This window comes from Pelobates fuscus, chromosome 10 (assembly GCF_036172605.1).
Source record: "Pelobates fuscus isolate aPelFus1 chromosome 10, aPelFus1.pri, whole genome shotgun sequence".
Classification (NCBI taxonomy): domain Eukaryota; kingdom Metazoa; phylum Chordata; class Amphibia; order Anura; family Pelobatidae; genus Pelobates; species Pelobates fuscus.
In genome coordinates, this window is record NC_086326.1 from 152,492,824 (window position 1) to 152,512,306 (window position 19,483).

Sequence of the window (19,483 nt, forward strand, 5' to 3'; positions counted from 1 at the left end):
TGGATTCTCTATGGATCCGGAGAAACTTTCGGCTGTACTAAAATGGCCTCGACCTACGGGTCTTCGCTCTATACAACGCTTTCTGGGCTTCGCCAATTATTATCGGAAGTTCATACGTAACTTTTCTTCCTTGGTTAAACCTCTCACGGACATGACCAGGAGAGATGCTGATCCACAGCATTGGTCACAGGAAGCCATTACTGCCTTTGAGTCTCTCAAAGTCGCCTTTGCTGCTGCTCCTATACTGGCACACCCTAACCCTGCCTTACCATTCATTCTTGAAGTCGATGCGTCTGAGACAGGAGTGGGCGCCCTCCTGTCTCAACGTCCTAACCCAGAGAGCTCCAGGCATCCGTGCGGGTATTTCTCGAGGAAATTGAACCCGGCGGAATGCAACTACCAGATTGGTGATAGAGAACTTCTAGCCATAATTTTAGCTCTTAAAGAATGGAGGCACCTTCTTGAGGGTACTTCAGTACCAATCCTCATACTCACAGACCACAAGAATCTAACATATCTTTCTGAAGCTAAGCGACTTTCCCCCCGGCAAGCTAGATGGGCTCTCTTCCTATCAAGATTCAATTATGTGGTTTCTTACTTGCCCGGTACAAAAAACATTCGGGCTGATGCCTTGTCTCGACAGTTCTCCCCTCCATCTAGAGAGGAGATAACCCCTACTCCTGTGATTCCTCCGGACCATATACTGGCAACCATCCGTACTAATCTCACCTCACCCCTAGGCGAGGAGATTCTGGCTGCACAAAGTAATGCTCCTCCAGAGAAACCTAATGGCCGTTGTTTTGTACCTATTAACCTCCGTACGAAACTATTGAGTACATACCACAACCCCAAAGCAGCTGGACATCCAGGCAAAAACCAGTTAATCTGGTCCGTATCTCGGCAATTTTGGTGGCCTAGTCTCCGTTCGGATGTCACCGCTTTTGTAGCTGCCTGTCCTGTGTGCGCTCAAAACAAAACCCCACGACGCCCTCCAGTGGGTCTCCTGCAAACCATACCTAATGGTGAACGACCCTGGACCCACTTGTCCATGGATTTTATCGTAGATCTTCCGGTCTCCCGTGGCAATACAGTCGTTCTCATGGTTGTTGACCGATTCTCGAAGATGTCGCATTGCATTCCCTTGAAAAAACTACCAACTTCCCAGGAACTTGCAACAATTTTTGGTCGGGAGATCTTTCGTTTGCATGGGTTACCCAAAGTGATAGTCTCAGATAGGGGTAGCCAGTTCGTGTCCAGATTTTGGAGAGCTTTTTGTACGCAAATGGGAATTCAGCTTTCCTTCTCCTCGGCCTACCACCCGCAATCCAATGGTGCAGCGGAACGAGCTAACCAAACACTGGAACAGTTTCTGCGTTGCTACATTTCTGACCACCAGAACAACTGTTCTGATCTGCTACCCTGGGCGGAGTTTGCCCACAATAGTGCGATTAATGCCTCCTCCCGGCTATCCCCGTTCCTGGCAAACTATGGGTTTCAACCGTCCATGTTGCCTGATACGTTCTTGCCACAGGAGATACCGGCATTGGAGGAACATCTCAGGGAACTCCGTTCCACTTGGGTGCAGGTTCAGAGTTCTTTGCAACGCGCAATGCAGAACTACAAACTCCAGGCCGACCGCAGACGCCTTCCTGCACCTACCTATCAGGTCGGAGAGAGGGTCTGGCTGTCTTCCCGCAACCTACGCCTCCGTGTTCCCTCACAAAAACTGGCACCCCGATACGTTGGGCCATTTCGTATACTTCGAAGGGTTAACCCTGTAGCTTACGCACTTGACCTTCCTGCTAACATGCGCATCTCAAATGTTTTCCATGTTTCCCTCTTGAAACCGTTGGTTTGTAATCGCTACACCAACTCAGTGCCACGTCCACGTCCTGTTCTGATTGACAATCATGAGGAATATGAAATACGCAGCATCATTGACTCACGGGTCTTCAGAGGACAGATCCAATACTTGGTGCACTGAAAAAGGATACGGTCCAGAGGAACGCTCCTGGGTTCCAGCCTCTGATGTCCATGCACCATCCCTCCTTCGTTCCTATCACGCCCGCTTCCCCATGAAGCCCGGACCCACCAGCAGAGATGGGGGGAGTCGTTGAGGGGGAGGTACTGTCAGGGTTTGTTTGCTGTTCTAAACAGCAACCCTTTCTGTTTCAGTGATTGAGTTTGCAGCTGCAATTACTACGAGCTGCTTCTGCTTGTTGCCACGGTTACTCACCTGTGAGTAGTAATCAACCCTGCTGCTAATCAGTTCTGCCTATTTAAGCAGCTAAGCCCAGAACCTCCTTGCCCTTGCGTGGTTTCCTGTTTCCCAGAAGTCTCCTTGTTCCTGTGTTTCCTGTTTGATCCTGGTTCCTGACTCCGGCCTTGTTCCTGACTCCGCTGCTCTCCGTGCTCCTGATCCTGGCTTGTCTGACTACCCGCTCTGGTGACTGACCCCTGCTTGATTCCTGGACTTTGCTTTTGTTATTTATTTATTATTTATTAATAAAGGTGTGTTTGCATCTACTTCTGTCTCTGTCTGGTTCCTGGTCCCTGACAGAGGGGGTGTATTTGTGTATTGTGGCTGTTTTGTATGAGGGGTGTATTTTTTGTATTGTGGCTGTGTGTTTGTATGAGGGGGTGTATTTGTGTATTGTGGCTGTGTGTTTGTATGAGGGGGTGTATTTGTGTATTGTGGCTGTGTGTTTGTATGAGGGGGTGTATTTGTGTATTGTGGCTGTGTTTGTATGAGGGGGTGTATTTGTGTATTGTGGCTGTGTTTGTATGAGGGGGTGTATTTGTGTATTGTGGCTGTGTGTTTGTATGAGGGGGTGTATTTGTGTATTGTGGCTGTGTTTGTATGAGGGGGTGTATTTGTGTATTGTGGCAGTGTGTTTGTATGAGGGGGTGTATTTGTGTATTGTGGCTATGTGTTTGTATGAGGGGGTGTATTTGTGTATTGTGGCTGTGTGTTTGTATGAGGGGGTGTATTTGTGTATTGTGGCTATGTGTTTGTATGAGGGGGTGTATTTGTGTATTGTGGCAGTGTTTGTATGAGGGGGTGTATTTGTGTAATGTGGCAGTGTTTGTATGAGGGGGTGTATTTGTGTATTGTGGCTGTGTTTGTATGAGGGGGTGTATTTGTGTATTGTGGCAGTGTGTTTGTATGAGGGGGTGTATTTGTGTATTGTGGCTGTGTTTGTATGGCGGTGTATTTGTGTATTGTGGCTGTTTTGTATGAGGGGTGTATTTTTTGTATTGTGGCTGTGTGTTTGTATGAGGGGGTGTATTTGTGTATTGTGGCTATGTGTTTGTATGAGGGGGTGTATTTGTGTATTGTGGCTGTGTTTGTATGGCGGTGTATTTGTGTATTGTGGCTGTTTTGTATGAGGGGTGTATTTTTTGTATTGTGGCTGTGTGTTTGTATGAGGGGGTGTATTTGTGTATTGTGGCTGTGTGTTTGTATGAGGGGGTGTATTTGTGTAATGTGGCAGTGTTTGTATGAGGGGGTGTATTTGTGTATTGTGGCTGTGTGTTTGTATGAGGGGGTGTATTTGTGTATTGTGGCTGTGTGTTTGTATGAGGGGGTGTATTTGTGTATTGTGGCTGTGTTTGTATGAGGGGGTGTATTTGTGTATTGTGGCTGTGTGTTTGTATGAGGGGGTGTATTTGTGTATTGTGGCTGTGTTTGTATGAGGGGGTGTATTTGTGTATTGTGGCTGTTTGTATGAGGGGGTGTATTTGTGTATTGTGGCTGTGTGTTTGTATGAGGGGGTGTATTTGTGTATTGTGGCTGTGTTTGTATGAGGGGGTGTATTTGTGTATTGTGGCTGTTTGTATGAGGGGGTGTATTTGTGTATTGTGGCTGTGTGTTTTTATGAGAGGGTGTATATGTGACAGGAGCTGGAAGTCTCAGAAGGGAAAGGGTATCTAATTATGAATTAAATGCTAAGCCATAATACAGTAAATGGATAAAAGCGGCTTACCAATAGGACTCCATGGATGGACATACCGGCCCCTTTACTGTGAACAGGCTGTTTGGGGAGCTCTCTGAACTCCCATTCACATTGGTACAGGTAGGCCTCACAGAGCTTGAGTTCATGGCCAATTTCCCAGAGATCTTAGTCTGCCCCTGGGTAGCACTGTATATAGTAATGGTTGTTACAGCGAATACTGTAAATAAAGCATAAAAGTGCTTAATATTACTTCTAAAAGCAGTGAATTTGGAACGTTGTCTCACATACAGTGTCACTGCAGAAATCTTCAAGATTATTGGAAGGGTTTACATTAATGAATACAAAATGTTGATCCATCTATTGTCTCATTCACTCCAGATTTAGGGATGCTTAAAAATGATGTCATTGTCGTGATATGCCACATTTTTAGTGGCAACGTTGGCGATACATTTTAGTACTTGACCAGAAGAGGTTTGAACTCGCATTGCAGCAGTCTGCCCCTATACTGTATATAATTTCACACACTCCATGTTTATAATATTGTGGTAACTGTAATACCTTTATTATTGTATACTCAGTAAATCTTGTTTCATGGAATTCCCACTTTTACCCTTTCCTTTAATATTGCCCTCACCCTTATTTTACAACATATTTTAATTATTTATAATTTTGTTTCAGAATTCTGTTTGTTGTATCTTTATAAAAATAAATGCTGAATAAAAATAATTTGAAAATAATCATATGTTGCTTATTAATCAATGCTTTCTGTTACTGCCAGTACTTAGTTATGAATACTAGCAGTACTGCATACAGTGTTTATTATTTCGGTTAGCATGGCATATCGTAGGGTATTTATGAAATATGAAATGTTGCACACCACAGGCTCTCACACAGATCAGTACACATGGAATTGCATCACAGGGGAATCCAAAACCTACTACACATCTTTACTCACAGGAAATAATACTCAGAGGACATGTATGAGTAAGCAGGGTCCCCAACTCAGCTCAGGGTCTGGGCCCCGCCGACAGGGTCCGCCTCCAAATCCCGCCCACAGGAATACACACACAGATACAAAACACATACTGAAACAGACATTCACGCATATAGGCACACAGACTGAGACATACATAGTGACAGACACATACTAACATACATACCGACACACATACATACATACATACATACATACATACAGACGCCGACATACACACTGACACGCAGACATACATTCATACTGACAGACATTGATACTGGCATTCAGACATATATAATATAAATATATATATATATATATACACACACACACACACACACACGCGCGCATACACACACACAGAGCTCATTTTTCAGCCACCCTCCTGTTTCTTACCTTTTCTTTGCAGGAGGGTGGCTGGGGCTGATGGGAGTCGGCCCGGTTCTCCCTCTTCAAGTCCACGCTGGCTCTCTTCCCGCGTGGAGCGAGCTGGGAGGAAATGGCCACTTCCTCCCAGCAGCACTTGAGTTGCAGCTGCGTTTTTTTTAACCCCTTAAGGACACATGACGTGTGACATGTCATGATTCCCTTTTATTCCAGAAGTTTGGTCCTTAAGGGGTTAAAGGGGCCTGGTTGCGTTATTACATGGCCACAGCGCTGACTGGGCCCCTGAAGATATGGGGCCCATCAGGTGGCCCTATGTGCATGGGCAACCCGATAGGCCCAATCATTGTGCGGGCCCAGGTGCAACTGCACCGGCAGCAGTTCCCCTGATGGCAGCCCTGTGAGTAAGGATGTGTGGTGTGTTTTGGTTTCCTCTGTAATGCAATTCCATGTGCCTGCTTCAAAAAATACTAATAAAGCTTGTATGATGGCTCTAAATAAAACAGGGTCCGCAGCAATTGTTCATGTATGTCTTAACACACCACAAAGGATACACATGTGAGTAGCCTCCGCTGCCTCTTGGCCATTTTGGTTTTCAATATGCCCCAGACATCCTAGAAACAGGGATGAATCAGTGATGAAGCCAGTACTTTGGCTTTATCTCCCATCAGGTCCCTGTACAGTTTTAGTTTGTTATCTCACCTTTTTTATTCCTTGTACTGTATACCTGGCCTGTTGTTCAATGTACTAGTTGTCTTTTCCCTTCTCTAAGACTTGCCTTGTTTGGTTATTGTAACAGAGCTCCCTGTACCCCGGCTGGGTACCTCCACCAAGGACCGCTTCCTAGCTGGAACAGGGGACAAACCTCAGCACTTCTGCCCACAGTCGCAGTGCCTTGACTGGGGTCCTGGAACTGCTCGCTCATGGAGCCGAATGGGGAACTCGCTCTATCCACCCCCTAGGCACTGGATGACACTCAGTCCTCGGAACTCTAGTCCTTACAAGGACTTTCCCCGCTGAATCCTCCACAATGGAACAAGCTGGAGTAGTGATTAGCCCTTTCTCCTCCCAGTAACCAGACGACACATAGTTCTGGGAGTACAAGCTGGAATGATTAAATTGTATAAAAGCAGGCCACCTGGCCAGATTAAGACACAGACAAACAGGCCCATAACACCCCCACACAAAACAGAATAATCTCTCCCTCTGGACCTGAGAGGAGACTAGTTACAAGCAAACATCTAACATAGTCCTCCCCTCTTGAGAGATAATTTAATTACATGTTTGTGTGCTCGGGTAATTATCTCTCAGGTACAAAACATACAATATAACAAAACCCCACAACACATGAAAACCCCACAAAAGTCACATCTCCTGATGACCAACATATCCAACAATCACCCAGATCGGTTCAGGGGTTCAGAATTTCCATGGAAGTCATTATTTTGACTGACCGTGCACATGGTCCTATGCCCAAAACAGTTCCATGAAATCAGTGCTAACGATCGGTCAAGTTCGGTAGTTTAAAAACGAACAAACACACAGTGTCAATTGGGCTTAAGAAGCTCCAGGTTGGTCTCTGGTTCGTGTGGTTGTTCGGTTCCTGAACAACATAATCCCAAATCACACGAACAGAGCCTTTATCAATGTATTTGGCATGGCCCATAAGGCTGGCAAGCAGGTTCCTCCAGGAGCTCGTGGCAAACGACCAGACCCAAGGGTGTTTGTCACAGTTATAAGGTTGGGAGAGCTGTTTATCATCCCTCACTATTTGGCTGCTGACTGTATTTCATTAAAGAATCTCAGGCTATGAGGTGAGTAGCCGCTAGATACAAGGTTCATGCGGTTGCTCCCCCGGGTAGGTTCCTGGTGGCACAGAGATTGTGCAGACACAGAAATATGTTGAGGTCTAGATCAAAAGTCAGCAACCAAGCACCTTGATCCTGTTAAAGGGACAATCTTTTACCTTAACATTAGGTAGAAAACATAACTGAAATACACACAGGGTTCTAAACATTAAATCACAATTTTATCGTCTTCATAATTCATATCATGTCTGATGTCAGCTATCATACTGCTTAATATCTTGGTCAAGGGAAGGTAGATCTGATTTAAAATCACTAGTGTGACGGTTACCCCTATAGAGTGGGGACCGTCTGGACGTTCTTCCCAGTACTGGAGAACACTGCAGAGCTCTAACTCTATATCATGAGGAACTGGGAGAGCGGGCTCCCTACTCCAGGAGGGTATAGCGGGGGCTCTCCTCCAAGAGAGTATAGCTGAAGAGAGCTCTTACAAGAGCTAGCAGTGATATAGTTGTTCCCTACACCAGGAGACAAGGCTACGAGTTGAGATCTGGTTTATTGAGTGCAAGGGGCAATTCTTTTATACAGTTTTCCCCACAAGGTTACCACCCACGTGGACCTTGTGGGGCACCGAAAACGCAGATTCAACAACCAATCATTTACAGACACACAGTTAAATGCTCCCATTCATTACTGTAAAATTCCTCCCCTCTGCTTTGGAGATAATTGAGTTAATTGCTCATCAAGCAGGGCCCTCAACCCACCTCTGTTCCTGTACATCCAGTGGTCTGATCTCAATTATGTGTCTGTTAGTCCACCCATTGTACAGCGCTACGGAATTTGTTGGCGCTATATAAATAATAAAATAATAATAAATAGCTGTATCAACTCAATTATCTCCAAGCAAAAAATATACTTTTTAAAAAATTTTATAACTTCAAAACTATACATGCAATTCTAATAAAAAACATATCCAAAAATCAGACGAATTGGTTCAGTGGTTCGGGAGATAGCTGGAAGTCCCATTTTGACCGACCGCACGCACATTTTCATGCCCAAAACAGTTCCAGAGATTTGGGCAGTGCGACCAGTCCATTCTCCATAGTTCAAATACTGTTCGAATGCACTAACGTGGGCTGTTCGTGCAAATAGGCAATGTTAATGTGGCGTTGCTATTGTTGAACGCCGTTCAACTCTGGTCGAAGTGTAGAAGTCCCAGAGAAGGTAAAATTCAACGGTGTTCATGCTGTCGCGTATCTGATTTGAGTTCCATGAACTCGACGACCAAACACCGCTGAATGCGTTCGACTGAATTAAAATGGCCGCCGCCACTTGTTCGTATACCGAATGGTGGCCACTTCGACTACTTCGGCTGTATCCGAAGTGCCAGTTCAAAAGTGCAGATCCTTTCCCATAGGATTTAAAGGGCCAGAAACCGTCTCCAAATTACAATAGCTATAAATAGAGGTTTTTAAATAGCAATACTTCCCAGGGGCCATAGTCCCAAGGCAAACAGAGTCTAGGAGCGTGTACTTGGTTGGAATAAAACGTTAGCACAGAGACCCACACCATAACCCCCGTAGGAAGAAACAAAACCACCATAACTACTACAAAACAATGAGGGGTTTTGTTACAACTAGTCAGTAAGACTCTTTTAAATCATGATTTTTAAGCATAATGACTCCTTCCTACTGGTTATAATAACCTTTAATATTAGCAGCCTCTAGACCAAATCCATAGATAATGCAATTATTGCAAGGTGAACTATCTCCAGTTTAATATGTTAATATTTTATAGGTCCATTTTTGAGAACATAATAATAGCTTGAATGGTTATAAAGCACACATATTGATGTATTTGCTAAATAATCAATGTATGTTAAGTAGAAGTTGTTAACATACATAACTTACCTTTAAAAAACAGAAAGGAAGCAAAGAATCAGGCGTGTGTGGAGGGTACCATCTAGTATTAATCACTCTGATTATCATGGCTTTAATCTTTAGGATGATTAATACTAGATAGTGCCTACCACATACTCCTGATTCTCTTGGCTTACTTTCTGTACACTTATACCTGAGGGGTTAGCCCTCATTAAGGAGAATCTTATCAACTACCTAACAATTTTTCTGTATTGCGTATAAAAAAAAAAAAAAAAAAAAACACCACTTACATTTGCAATGGTTTAACTGCTTACCTGGGTCTCTGCTGGGTGATGCCGTATGCCGACACCCCTGGCCAGTCATTGGCAGAGAGCATCAGCTGAGAACTCCCAAACAACGAGTGACACACTGTGCAACATATATGCACAGAACTGACAATAACCAGCTCGGAACTCTTGTTCCACTAGTTACGACGCTTGGAGTAATCCTTTAAGGTAAAAATAACTGTATTTGTATACACAGATAAGCAGAATAGCACTGGGATTGAGGCCTTTCTCCAAACGTTGAGTGGTTCATAAGATTTTTACCAATTACCTTGGATTAATGGAATCAATTTAACGAAAATGTAAATATTGTATGAATAATCAGCCTCATGCCACATAACCAATCCCTGTTTTATGCTGAAAAACCTGCAGACTATCTTAACCCCTTAACCCCTTAAGGACACATGACATGTCACGATTCCCTTATATTCTAGAAGTTTGGTCCTTAAGGGGTTAAACCAAAAACTATATCTAGATGGATTTTTCAAGAGCATTTTATTAAAGAAATGTGACTTAAAATATCTGATTATTTTAGATATATTTGTTGCTGGTTTTTAATACTTAATAAACCGTATTTTGAAAAATACTGAAGACCCATCATACAGTTCTTTGGACAACTTGGGGATTTGGATCGTTTAGCCCTTTGTGGCACCGTAGAACGTATAATACAGAGCCTGGGATGGCTCTGTGCCATGTGAGTGGAATTCCTACCCTATCCCTCCACCATATGTTTTTAAACAGTTCACACTATGTTGTTGTGCATTTTCTGTTTTTAAGTATCCTGTTATACTCTTATTCAGAACATACGTTTGTATTTATATTTACTTTGTGTCACAATTCCACCCCTCCCCCCTTTACTAGTATATACATATTTTTGTTTGTCTTTATTTATTTATATACACCCTGCTGCTAGGTTTTCGTTTCCTAATAAAATAATTAAAACCTCACTGTACCTAGATTAACACAAATTAACCAAGCATGCCCACAAACATTTCATTTAATAGCTTTTTCTGCTGTATGGATCTTTCGATGCCTAGAAAGGTGTGCAGCTTGGGTAAAACATTTCCCACACTCAGAACACGAGAATGGTTTCTCTCCTGTGTGAATCCTTTGATGTCTCAAAAGATCATACTTTAAGTTGAAATATTTCCCACAGTCAGCGCACTTAAATGGGTTTTCTCCTGTGTGAATGAGTTTATGTGAAGCAAGCTGTGAGGCCAAGGTAAAACATTTCCCACATTCAGTGCAACTGAAGGGCTTTTCTCCTGTGTGAATTCTCCTGTGTGCAGCGAGATTTGCAGTCCGGCTAAAACATTTCCCACATTCCTTGCACTTAAATGGTTTCTCACCGGTGTGAATTCTCTGATGAGAAATAAGATCATGTTTTAGGGTAAAGTATTTCCCACAATAAGTACATGAAAATGGTTTCTCCCCTGAGTGGAACTTCAGATGCCTGTTAAGATCCTGCTTTCGGTTAAAACATTTTCCACATTCAGTACATTTAAATGGTTTTTCTCCTGCTCGAATCCTCTGTTTAAGACTTGACAGCTGGCTTACATTCTTCCCACATTCACAACACACAATTGGCTTCTCTCTTCTACAATTTGCCTCATGAATAACAAACTCCGGCTTAGAAAAAATGTCCATTCCTGTTTCAGAACAGTTTTTATTTTCTGTGTCAGTTGACGGCTCCGTGATACCCTGTGTGTTTTTTAAAATATTTTTGAAGCTCTCAGTAGAGATAAATATTTCCTCTGTTTTGTATGTGACCTGGGAAACGTTACCAGATGTATAATTAAGATTTGTATCGAGGTTTCTTGATTCAGTTAGGAACTTGTTATACGTTCTATTTTTTGAATTTATACAATCTGCAATATATGTAAATGTGTCTTCTCCCTTTATAGTTTCAGGGCAAATGTAAAGGTCACCATTTTTGTGATAACCTTCTTCCAATGAGACTGGTTCTTTCTTAATATGAGTAGATGGATATTCTGACTGTGTTTTGGGTGTAGAAATGTCTGTGAGATGTTCTCCTTTACATGAAGTTGGCTCATCCTTAATAAAAGCAGATGGATGTCCTGTCTGTGGATGGTCTATGAGTTCCCACAAGGCTCGCTCATCCTTAATATGAGTAGATGGATAGTCTGTCTCTGTATATTCTTTGGGTGGAAAAATGTTGTGGAGACTTACTTCTTCACACAAATGTCTTTTGCTAGATTTGTTGAACTTTGGAAACGTCCCTCCATCAATGATTTTGTTTTCTAAATCAGGCAATATACATTTAAGGGTTCGGAAGTCATCATGTATACAATTATCTGCTGGAAAATAATGACAAGATTGTTATGATAGCAACCACAATAAAAAATTTACCATTCTGGAGCAAAAACAAACAAACCCAAAATAAATAAATATTAGATTTCAATGTAAATCTGCTGAAGGGTGACTCTACCCTCATAACAACTTCACTTCATTGAAAGAATTATGGGACTGGAGTCCTTGGATGACCTCTTACCTTAGGGCAGGGGTAGGTAATTTTTAGCACTCCAGATGTTGTGAACTACATCTCACATAATGATCTTACATCCATAATGCTAGCAAAGCGTCAAGGTAAATGTAGTCCACAACATCTGGAGTGCTGAAGGTTGCCTACCCCTGCTTTAGAGGGGTGCACTGTATTCAGTGGTATAACCCCAACGTTGTCGCACTAGATGCCTATCCTGGGAGCCACCTATATCCCTCCCACCTAAAGCACTGTTGCATTCTCACTCTGGCTACCCATTGCAATTAGCAAATTTGGCATATAATGCCAGGATACTGGAGAGAGAGTCAATGGCAGTACACCTTCCCTCCATATCCTCCCCTAACATGCAGTCAGGTACATAAATATTGGGACATTGACACAATTCTAATATTTTTGGCTCTATACACCAACACAATGGATTTGAAATGAACAAGATGTGCTTTAACTGCAGACTTTCAGCTTTAATTTGAGGGTATTTACATCCAAATAAGGTGAACGGTATAGGAATTGCAACAGTTTGTGTATAAGCCTCACACTTTTTAAGGGACCAAAAGTAATGGGACAGATTAACAGTTATAAAATCAAACTTTCACTTAATACATGGTTTCAAATCCTTTTCAGTCAATTACAGCCTGAAGTCTGGAATGCATAGACATCACCAGACGCTGGGTTTCATCCCTGGTGATGCTCTGCCAGGCATTTACTGCAACTGTCTTTAGTTCCTGCTTGTTCTTGGGGCATTTTCCCTACGGTTTTGTCTTTGTCAAGTGAAATGCATGCTCAATCGGATTCAGGTCAGGTGATTGACTTGGCCACTGCATAAGATTCCACTTCTTTCCCTTAAAAAAAAAAAAACTCTTTGATTGCTTTTGCAGTATGCTTCGGGTCATTGTCCATCTGCACTGTGAAGCACCGTCCAATGAGTTCTGAAGCATTTGGCTGAATATGAGCAGATAATATTGCCCGAAACACTTCAGAATTCATCCTGCTGCTTTTGTCAGCAGTCACATCATCAATAAATATAGGAGAACCAGTTCCATACATGCCCACGCCATGACACTACCACCACCATGCTTCACTGATGAGGTGGTATGCCTCGGATCATGAGTAGTTCCTTTCCTTCTCCATACTCTTCTCTTCCCATCACTCTGGTACAAGTTGTTCTTGGTCTCATCTGTCCATAGGATGTTGTTCCAGAACTTTGAAGGCTTTTTTAGATGTTGTTTGGCAAACTCTAATCTGGCCTTCCTCTTTTTGAGGCTCACCAATGGTTTACATCTTGTGGTGAACCCTCTGTATTCACTCTGGTGAAGTCTTCTCTTGATTGTTAACTTTGAGACACATACGCCTACCTCCTGGAGAGTGTTCTTGAGCTGGCCAACTGTTGTGAAGGGTGTTTTCTTCACGAGGGAAAGAATTCTTTGGTCATCCACCACAGTTGTTTTCCGTGGTATTCCGGGTCTTTTGGTGTTGCTGAGCTCACCGGTGCGTTCTCTCTTTTTAAGGATGTTCCAAACAGTTGATTTGGCCACACCTTATGTTTTTGCCATCTCTCTGATGGGTTTTGTTTTTGTTTTTTCAGCCTAATGATGGCTTGCTTCACTGATAGTGACAGCTCTTTGGATCTCATATTGAGAGTTGACAGCAACAGATTCCAAATGGAAATAGCACACTTGAAATGAACTCTGGACCTTGTAAATGGGATAATGAGGGAATAACATACACCTGGCCATGGAACAGCTGAGCAGCCAATTGTCCCATTACATTTGGTCCCTTAAAAAGTGGGAGGCTTATATACAAACTGTTGCAATTTCTACACCAATCACCTGATTTGGATGCAAATACCCTCAAATTAAAGCTGAAAGTCTGCATTTCAAATCATTTCAAAGTCGATGTCCCAATATTTATGGAGCTGACTGTACATCCCGTGCAAAAATGTTGCGTGATGAAAATATGGCTACAGGCAGAACATGCGCTGGAAGGGAGGTATGTTTACCTACTTTCTGCAGGGGGGAAACCTGTATGAGAAAAGTATCTAACAAAATACTGTGCTCCATTATCATTATTGTCATTTATATAGCGCAAACTAATTCCGTAGTGCTTCACAATATTCTGAGGGAGATTTAACAATAAATGAGACAAACTTACAGGAAAAGAAGGTTGAAACAAGCTCAAACAAGCTTACAGTCTAGAGGAGGTGGGGTATAAAACGCAATAGGACAGGAGATAGCAATCGAACAAAGTTGGAGTCTGGTGGTGGTAGGCAAGCTATTCTAAAGGAAGGGAGCCACCCGTGAGAAGTCCTGCAAGCGTGAGTTGGCCGTACTGGTGCGAGCAGCGGACAGAGCGGAGAGACTCAGAAGGGGCATACCTATGGATCAGTGAAGAGATATAAGAGGGGCTAGAATTGGTCAGTGCTTTATAGGTATGGATTAGTACTTTGAATTTTCTCCTATAGGATACAGGAAGCCAGTGTAATTACTGACAGCGGTGTGAGAGGAGCGACTGGGAGAGGAAAATCAGTCTAATTGGTTGGAGTAACCCGTTAAATTTAATAGGTCGATATGGCAAAGTTAATGAGGGGAAACAAATGTTAAGGTATATACAAGGCTCATTTGTGAATTTCTTAGACTGGTAAAAATGGCATTAAAAATTATCAGAATTCTCACCCTCCAAACATGCAACTGTAACCCTTCCTGACCTTAACTCCCGTCCTATCTTGCTACTGCCTTTTGTATCCAAGATCCTTGAAAGAGTTGTGTATGCGAGACTGACAGACTTCCTCAAGTCCAACTCTCTGCTAGACCCGCTTCAGTCTGGTTTCCGCACTGACCAAAGTATCCAATGATCTACTCGCTGTAAAATCTTGTGGTCACAACTCTATCCAAATTCTCCTTGACCTTTCTACGGCTTTTGACACGGTTGATCATCAACAGCTTTTTCTCATCCTCCGCAATATCGATCTACAAGACATTGCTCTCTCCTGGTGCTCTTCTTACCTCTCCGAGCGCTCTTTCAGTGTTTCTTTCTCTGGCTCTGCTTCTTCTCCCCACCTCCTCTCTATTGGTGTCCCCTAAGGTTCAGTCCTTGGTCCCCTACTGTTCTCCATCTATACTGCCTCCCTTGGTAAACTCATTAGCTCCTTTGGCTTTCAATATCATTTCCTCTGCAGATGACAAGCAAATCAATCTGTCCTCTCGATAAGTTTCTCTGACTGCCTCTCTGCTATTTCTAACTGCCCACTTCCTTAAACTAAACTTGACCAAAACTGAAATTCTGGTCTTTCCTCCCTCAAGTGTTACTCCTGTGTCTGTCTCCCTCCAAGTCAACGGTGCTACCATCAGCTCCACCACACAGGCTCGCTGCCTAGGTGTTCTCTTTGACTCAGACCTCTCCTTCAAGCCTCATGTTCGGTCTATCGCCAAATCCTGTTGTTTCCATCTCAAAAACATTGCATGCATCAGACCCTACTTGACGCCAGATGCGACTAAGGTGCTGGTCCTTTCCACAGTCCTTTCTCGCCTTGACTACTGTAATCTCAGTGGTCTTACATGCTCCCAACTTGCGCTGTTACAGTCCATAATTAATACGGAGGTGAGGCTCATCTTCCTCTCCGCCCGCACCTCCCACGCCTCCCACTTCTGTCAGTCCCTACATTGGCTTCCTAGAAGATATAGGGCTTAATTTAAAATGGTCATTGCTTTCAAATCTCTACCAAATGCTGATCCCACCTATCTAGCCTCTCTAATACACAAGTATGTCCCGTCTAGGCCCTTACTCTCTGCTGAAAACTTACGTCTATCTTCTGTCCGTACTCCTACCTGTGATGCTCACCTTAACGACTTTGAGGGTTGCTCCGTTCCTGTGGAACTCACCCAGTCTCCACTTGTTAAATGTTTTTTTAAAAACACTTCATAAAAAGCATATCAATTAAACTGTCAATAGCTCCCGACTGATTCCACTCTTGCAACTGTCATTAGTCTAATACTATCCTTACCTTTTGTGTCACTTTACCCCACTCCCTCTAGCATGTAAGCTCATTGAGCAGGGCCCTCAACCCCTCTGTTACTGTGTGTCCAATTTGTCTGGTTACAACTATGTTTGTTTACCCACTGTAAAGCGTTGCGGAATTTGTTGGCGCTTATATAAATAACATGATAATCCGAAGGAAGCAGGATTGTGATTGTGTCACCATCATTACAATAGTCCAGCAGTCATTAATTTGTTGATAAATATTAAACATGACATTGTAATTTACCCAATTATGAATTCTATGTATTGCCACTTCTTGGTACTGGACAAAAAGGTTTACCAGATCAGTTTTGAAGATCAGAAATCTCATTACCCAGTAAGCTGTGAGGCTGGTGGTTATCCATTATCACATCCTTGAGATCCTTGTGTCCTTCTATATAGTCCCACTCCTCCATGGAGAAATAGATAGTGACATCCTCACATCTTATAGGAACCTGGTACACACAATAATACAGTCAGCATCAAGACACATTACTTGGTTTTACTGTATGATGACCCATGCCCAGCAGTTTCACCTCTCCAGTCAGCAGGTGGATGATCTGATTGGTCAGTTCCAGGATCTTCTGCTCGTGGCTCATGAAGGGGGCTGGAGGCACATTGATGGGGCTCTGGGTCCTGCAGAATGTTTCTGATCTACTTGGACTGCAGCAGTCCAGTATACTTGAACCATGTTTCTTCTCAACCACATGGTCCTAAGTATTGTGGGGCAAATAAAGAAAATGGCCATTTACTGGAAGGAGTAACCACGGTTTATATTATAAGCAGTAAATACTTGGGAAAGTTTTCATCCTTCCTTGCAGCCCAGACTGCTGCCACTCATCCCAAGCTTAATTTCGGCCTCTGGTGGAAATGGTTTAACATACTGAAACTCTGCATATGGATTTCTCTCTCCTAACATGTATTCATCGACTTATTGTTTTCCATGCACAACTGCCAGATTTATGACCAAGGGCATTTATTTTCAATGCGGATTTTGGGTCCCACCTATTCCTATAAAATATATATTTTTTGTTTTTACTTTTTTAAAAGGGCTACTTACCTCTAACCCAGGAACAGGAAGTTTTTCTTGCTCCATCTCTACTCCGCTCTTAGAGCAGCATGGTAAATTTCACACATTCACTGATCTCAAATCGATAGTTTTTCCATTGAGAAGCACTAAATCCAAGTAAGTAAGAGCACCCACCAGGCTGTCTGACATCTCGGAGGGTGCAATTTAGGACATTTAGAAAAGTGCCAATATTTTTACATTTACTGATTCCTAAATGCATGATGCTGCTAAGCTCTGGGACTGTTCTCGTAGAGAAGAAATCGGAATGACTGAGCATGGCACTTGCCAGTCATGTCCAGTAGGTTCCCTATGCTTCCATATGAGCAGCACTAGATTGGACTGGAGATCATCTAGATGGAGGAGGGTGCCCACATCATTTTCTATGGTTCTCAGACCTCTATTGTCCTTGTCCTCTTGAGTATTCAAAAGCTGAATCTGCAACTCAAACCATGTCCCTTTTCTAATGTGTTCTTAGTGTGAAAGTCAATGTGACATTACCCAAAATCACTCACCTCTCCAGTCAGCAGGTAGATGATCTCTAGAGTTAGATCCAAAATCTTTTTAGTCACTTGATTGCTGTCCTTGTTCATTATCGCACTTTACTCTGATGCCGTGAGAAGGGATCGATTCTGCAATTACTGTATATAGTTTGTTTTAATTAAAATTATTTAATGTGAAAAGAATGGAAAACATGTAGTTATAAATTCATCAGGATGGTCTGAAATGATGTAATTAAAGCTATGTCTAACTCCAGTTAGCTCCATCATGCAATTTAGAATATTTGGAAAACATTTTATAGAAGACAGAGTGAGTAATACCAAATACATGACAGGATTGGTGCTGATTAAGTATAATCACAAATCCTATAACTGTTCCTATTGCTATATGTGACGGACCGCTGGCACTCCGACCGAGTACCTCCGCCAATCGATGCTCCTAATGCTTGCGGAGGACTCCAAGCCCTAGACATGTGCAATTCGTTTCGGTCCGAATATGCATTCAGACGAATTTCAGGCAATTCGGACATTCGGATACTTCCTAAGTATTGCCTAACTACTAATATACCTACCTACCCAGTGAAAGAATGAAGAATGTTACACTGTATACAAGTTTAGATAAAACGTATACAAACATAGCCAGGTTTCAGCTGTTACCATTTGCAACACTTACATTTTATATGAATGTGTGTTACTTGATTGTTGTAAGTTACTTAGCCAGTCAATGGAAGGAAAGGAATGTATAAGTAGATAACTCCCTAATACCGTGGGAAATAGGGAGTTATCTACTAAAAGGGCGAAAGACCTAAATTGGTCTTTCAGACAGACACATTTACCAATACTAAGTAAAGATTACTTAGTATTAGTAAATTATGCCCCTACTCGCTATACCGCGAGTAGGGGCATGTCTAGTAAACAGTGAAACAAAAATATAAAGCTACTCCCTCCCGAGCCACCAGCAGTGCCACGCGAGTGGGGGCTACTAACCTGAAGGGGGACCTATTGCGCGCCCACCAGGCCCCCACCCCTAAGCGGCGGGTAGGGCCCTAAGTTAGAAATAAAAAATGTAAACCCCCCCTCCCCCCCAAGGTGACTAGGGATTTCCAAACCCCTAGTCAACCCCCACCCCCCCCAAAAAAAATTAACCCCTACCTACCCCCTCACCCTAAAAATAATTAGGGGGGTCCATTAACCAAGTACCTGAAAAAAAATAAAAAAAATCCATTTGATTTATTTTTTCCACAAATCTTTTCAGCCCCCCAAAAAGCCAAATATAAATCTTTGCCATAATATAAATATAATGGTTTAAGCCATCCAATCAGAGTGCTCTGACAGGTAAATGAACTGACAGGTAAGTCTCTACATTTACCTGTCACAGCACTCTGATTGGTTAACTTGAAATCCAGCCAGAGTGCTCTGTGTCATTTTACACAGCGTGGGAAAGTTCTTTGGAATTTTCCCACGCTGAGTAATTTGACTCATAACACTCTGATTGGTGGATTGAAAGTAACCAGAGTGTCAGGAGTCAAATTACACAGCGTGGGAAAATTCCAAAGAACTTTCTCACGTGTAAAATGACAGTACTCTGATTGGCTGGATTTGAAGCTAACCAGAGTGCTGTGACAGGTAAATGTAGAGATTTACCTGTCATAGCACTGATTGGATGGCTTAAACCAACCACAGTGCTCTGAGCCTAATTGCAGGGCGGGGGAAAGCCCTGCAGAGCGCAGTCTGCGCGGAGCCAACAATGGGTTAAGATGGATTTTTTTTTTCCCCCGCTCAGATTTTTTTTTCTCCCATTGCGACCGTCATTATGGATTTTTATTTGGCCTTTTTTGGAGAAAAAAAAAAAAAAAAAGAAGATTTTACAAAACAAGAAGAAGACATCAAATGGGAAGTTTTATTTATTTATTTTTATACAGGTACTTAGTTAATAGTCTCCCCTCATTTTTTAGGGTTAAGGGGGGTAGGTAGGGGTTAATTTTTGGGGGGGAGCTGGGTTAGTAGGGGTTTGGGGACCTCCCTTCTGCCTGGGATATAATTAAAGCAGCTAATACAATA

General features: G+C 42.6%; 1 protein-coding gene across 1 annotated transcript in view; it reads right to left on the reverse strand.

Moving 5' to 3' along the window:
- The window catches only part of LOC134574877 (uncharacterized), an 86,937-nt gene that overhangs the window by 42,597 nt on the left and 24,857 nt on the right, over window positions 1–19,483 (reverse strand). Inside the window, 5 exon segments of the mRNA XM_063433925.1 lie at window positions 3,987–4,173; window positions 10,278–11,642; window positions 16,191–16,311; window positions 16,393–16,569; window positions 17,438–17,563. Of these exon segments, the coding sequence (XP_063289995.1) occupies window positions 3,987–4,173; window positions 10,278–11,642; window positions 16,191–16,311; window positions 16,393–16,569; window positions 17,438–17,515 (1,928 nt within the window). The 5' untranslated portion in view covers window positions 17,516–17,563.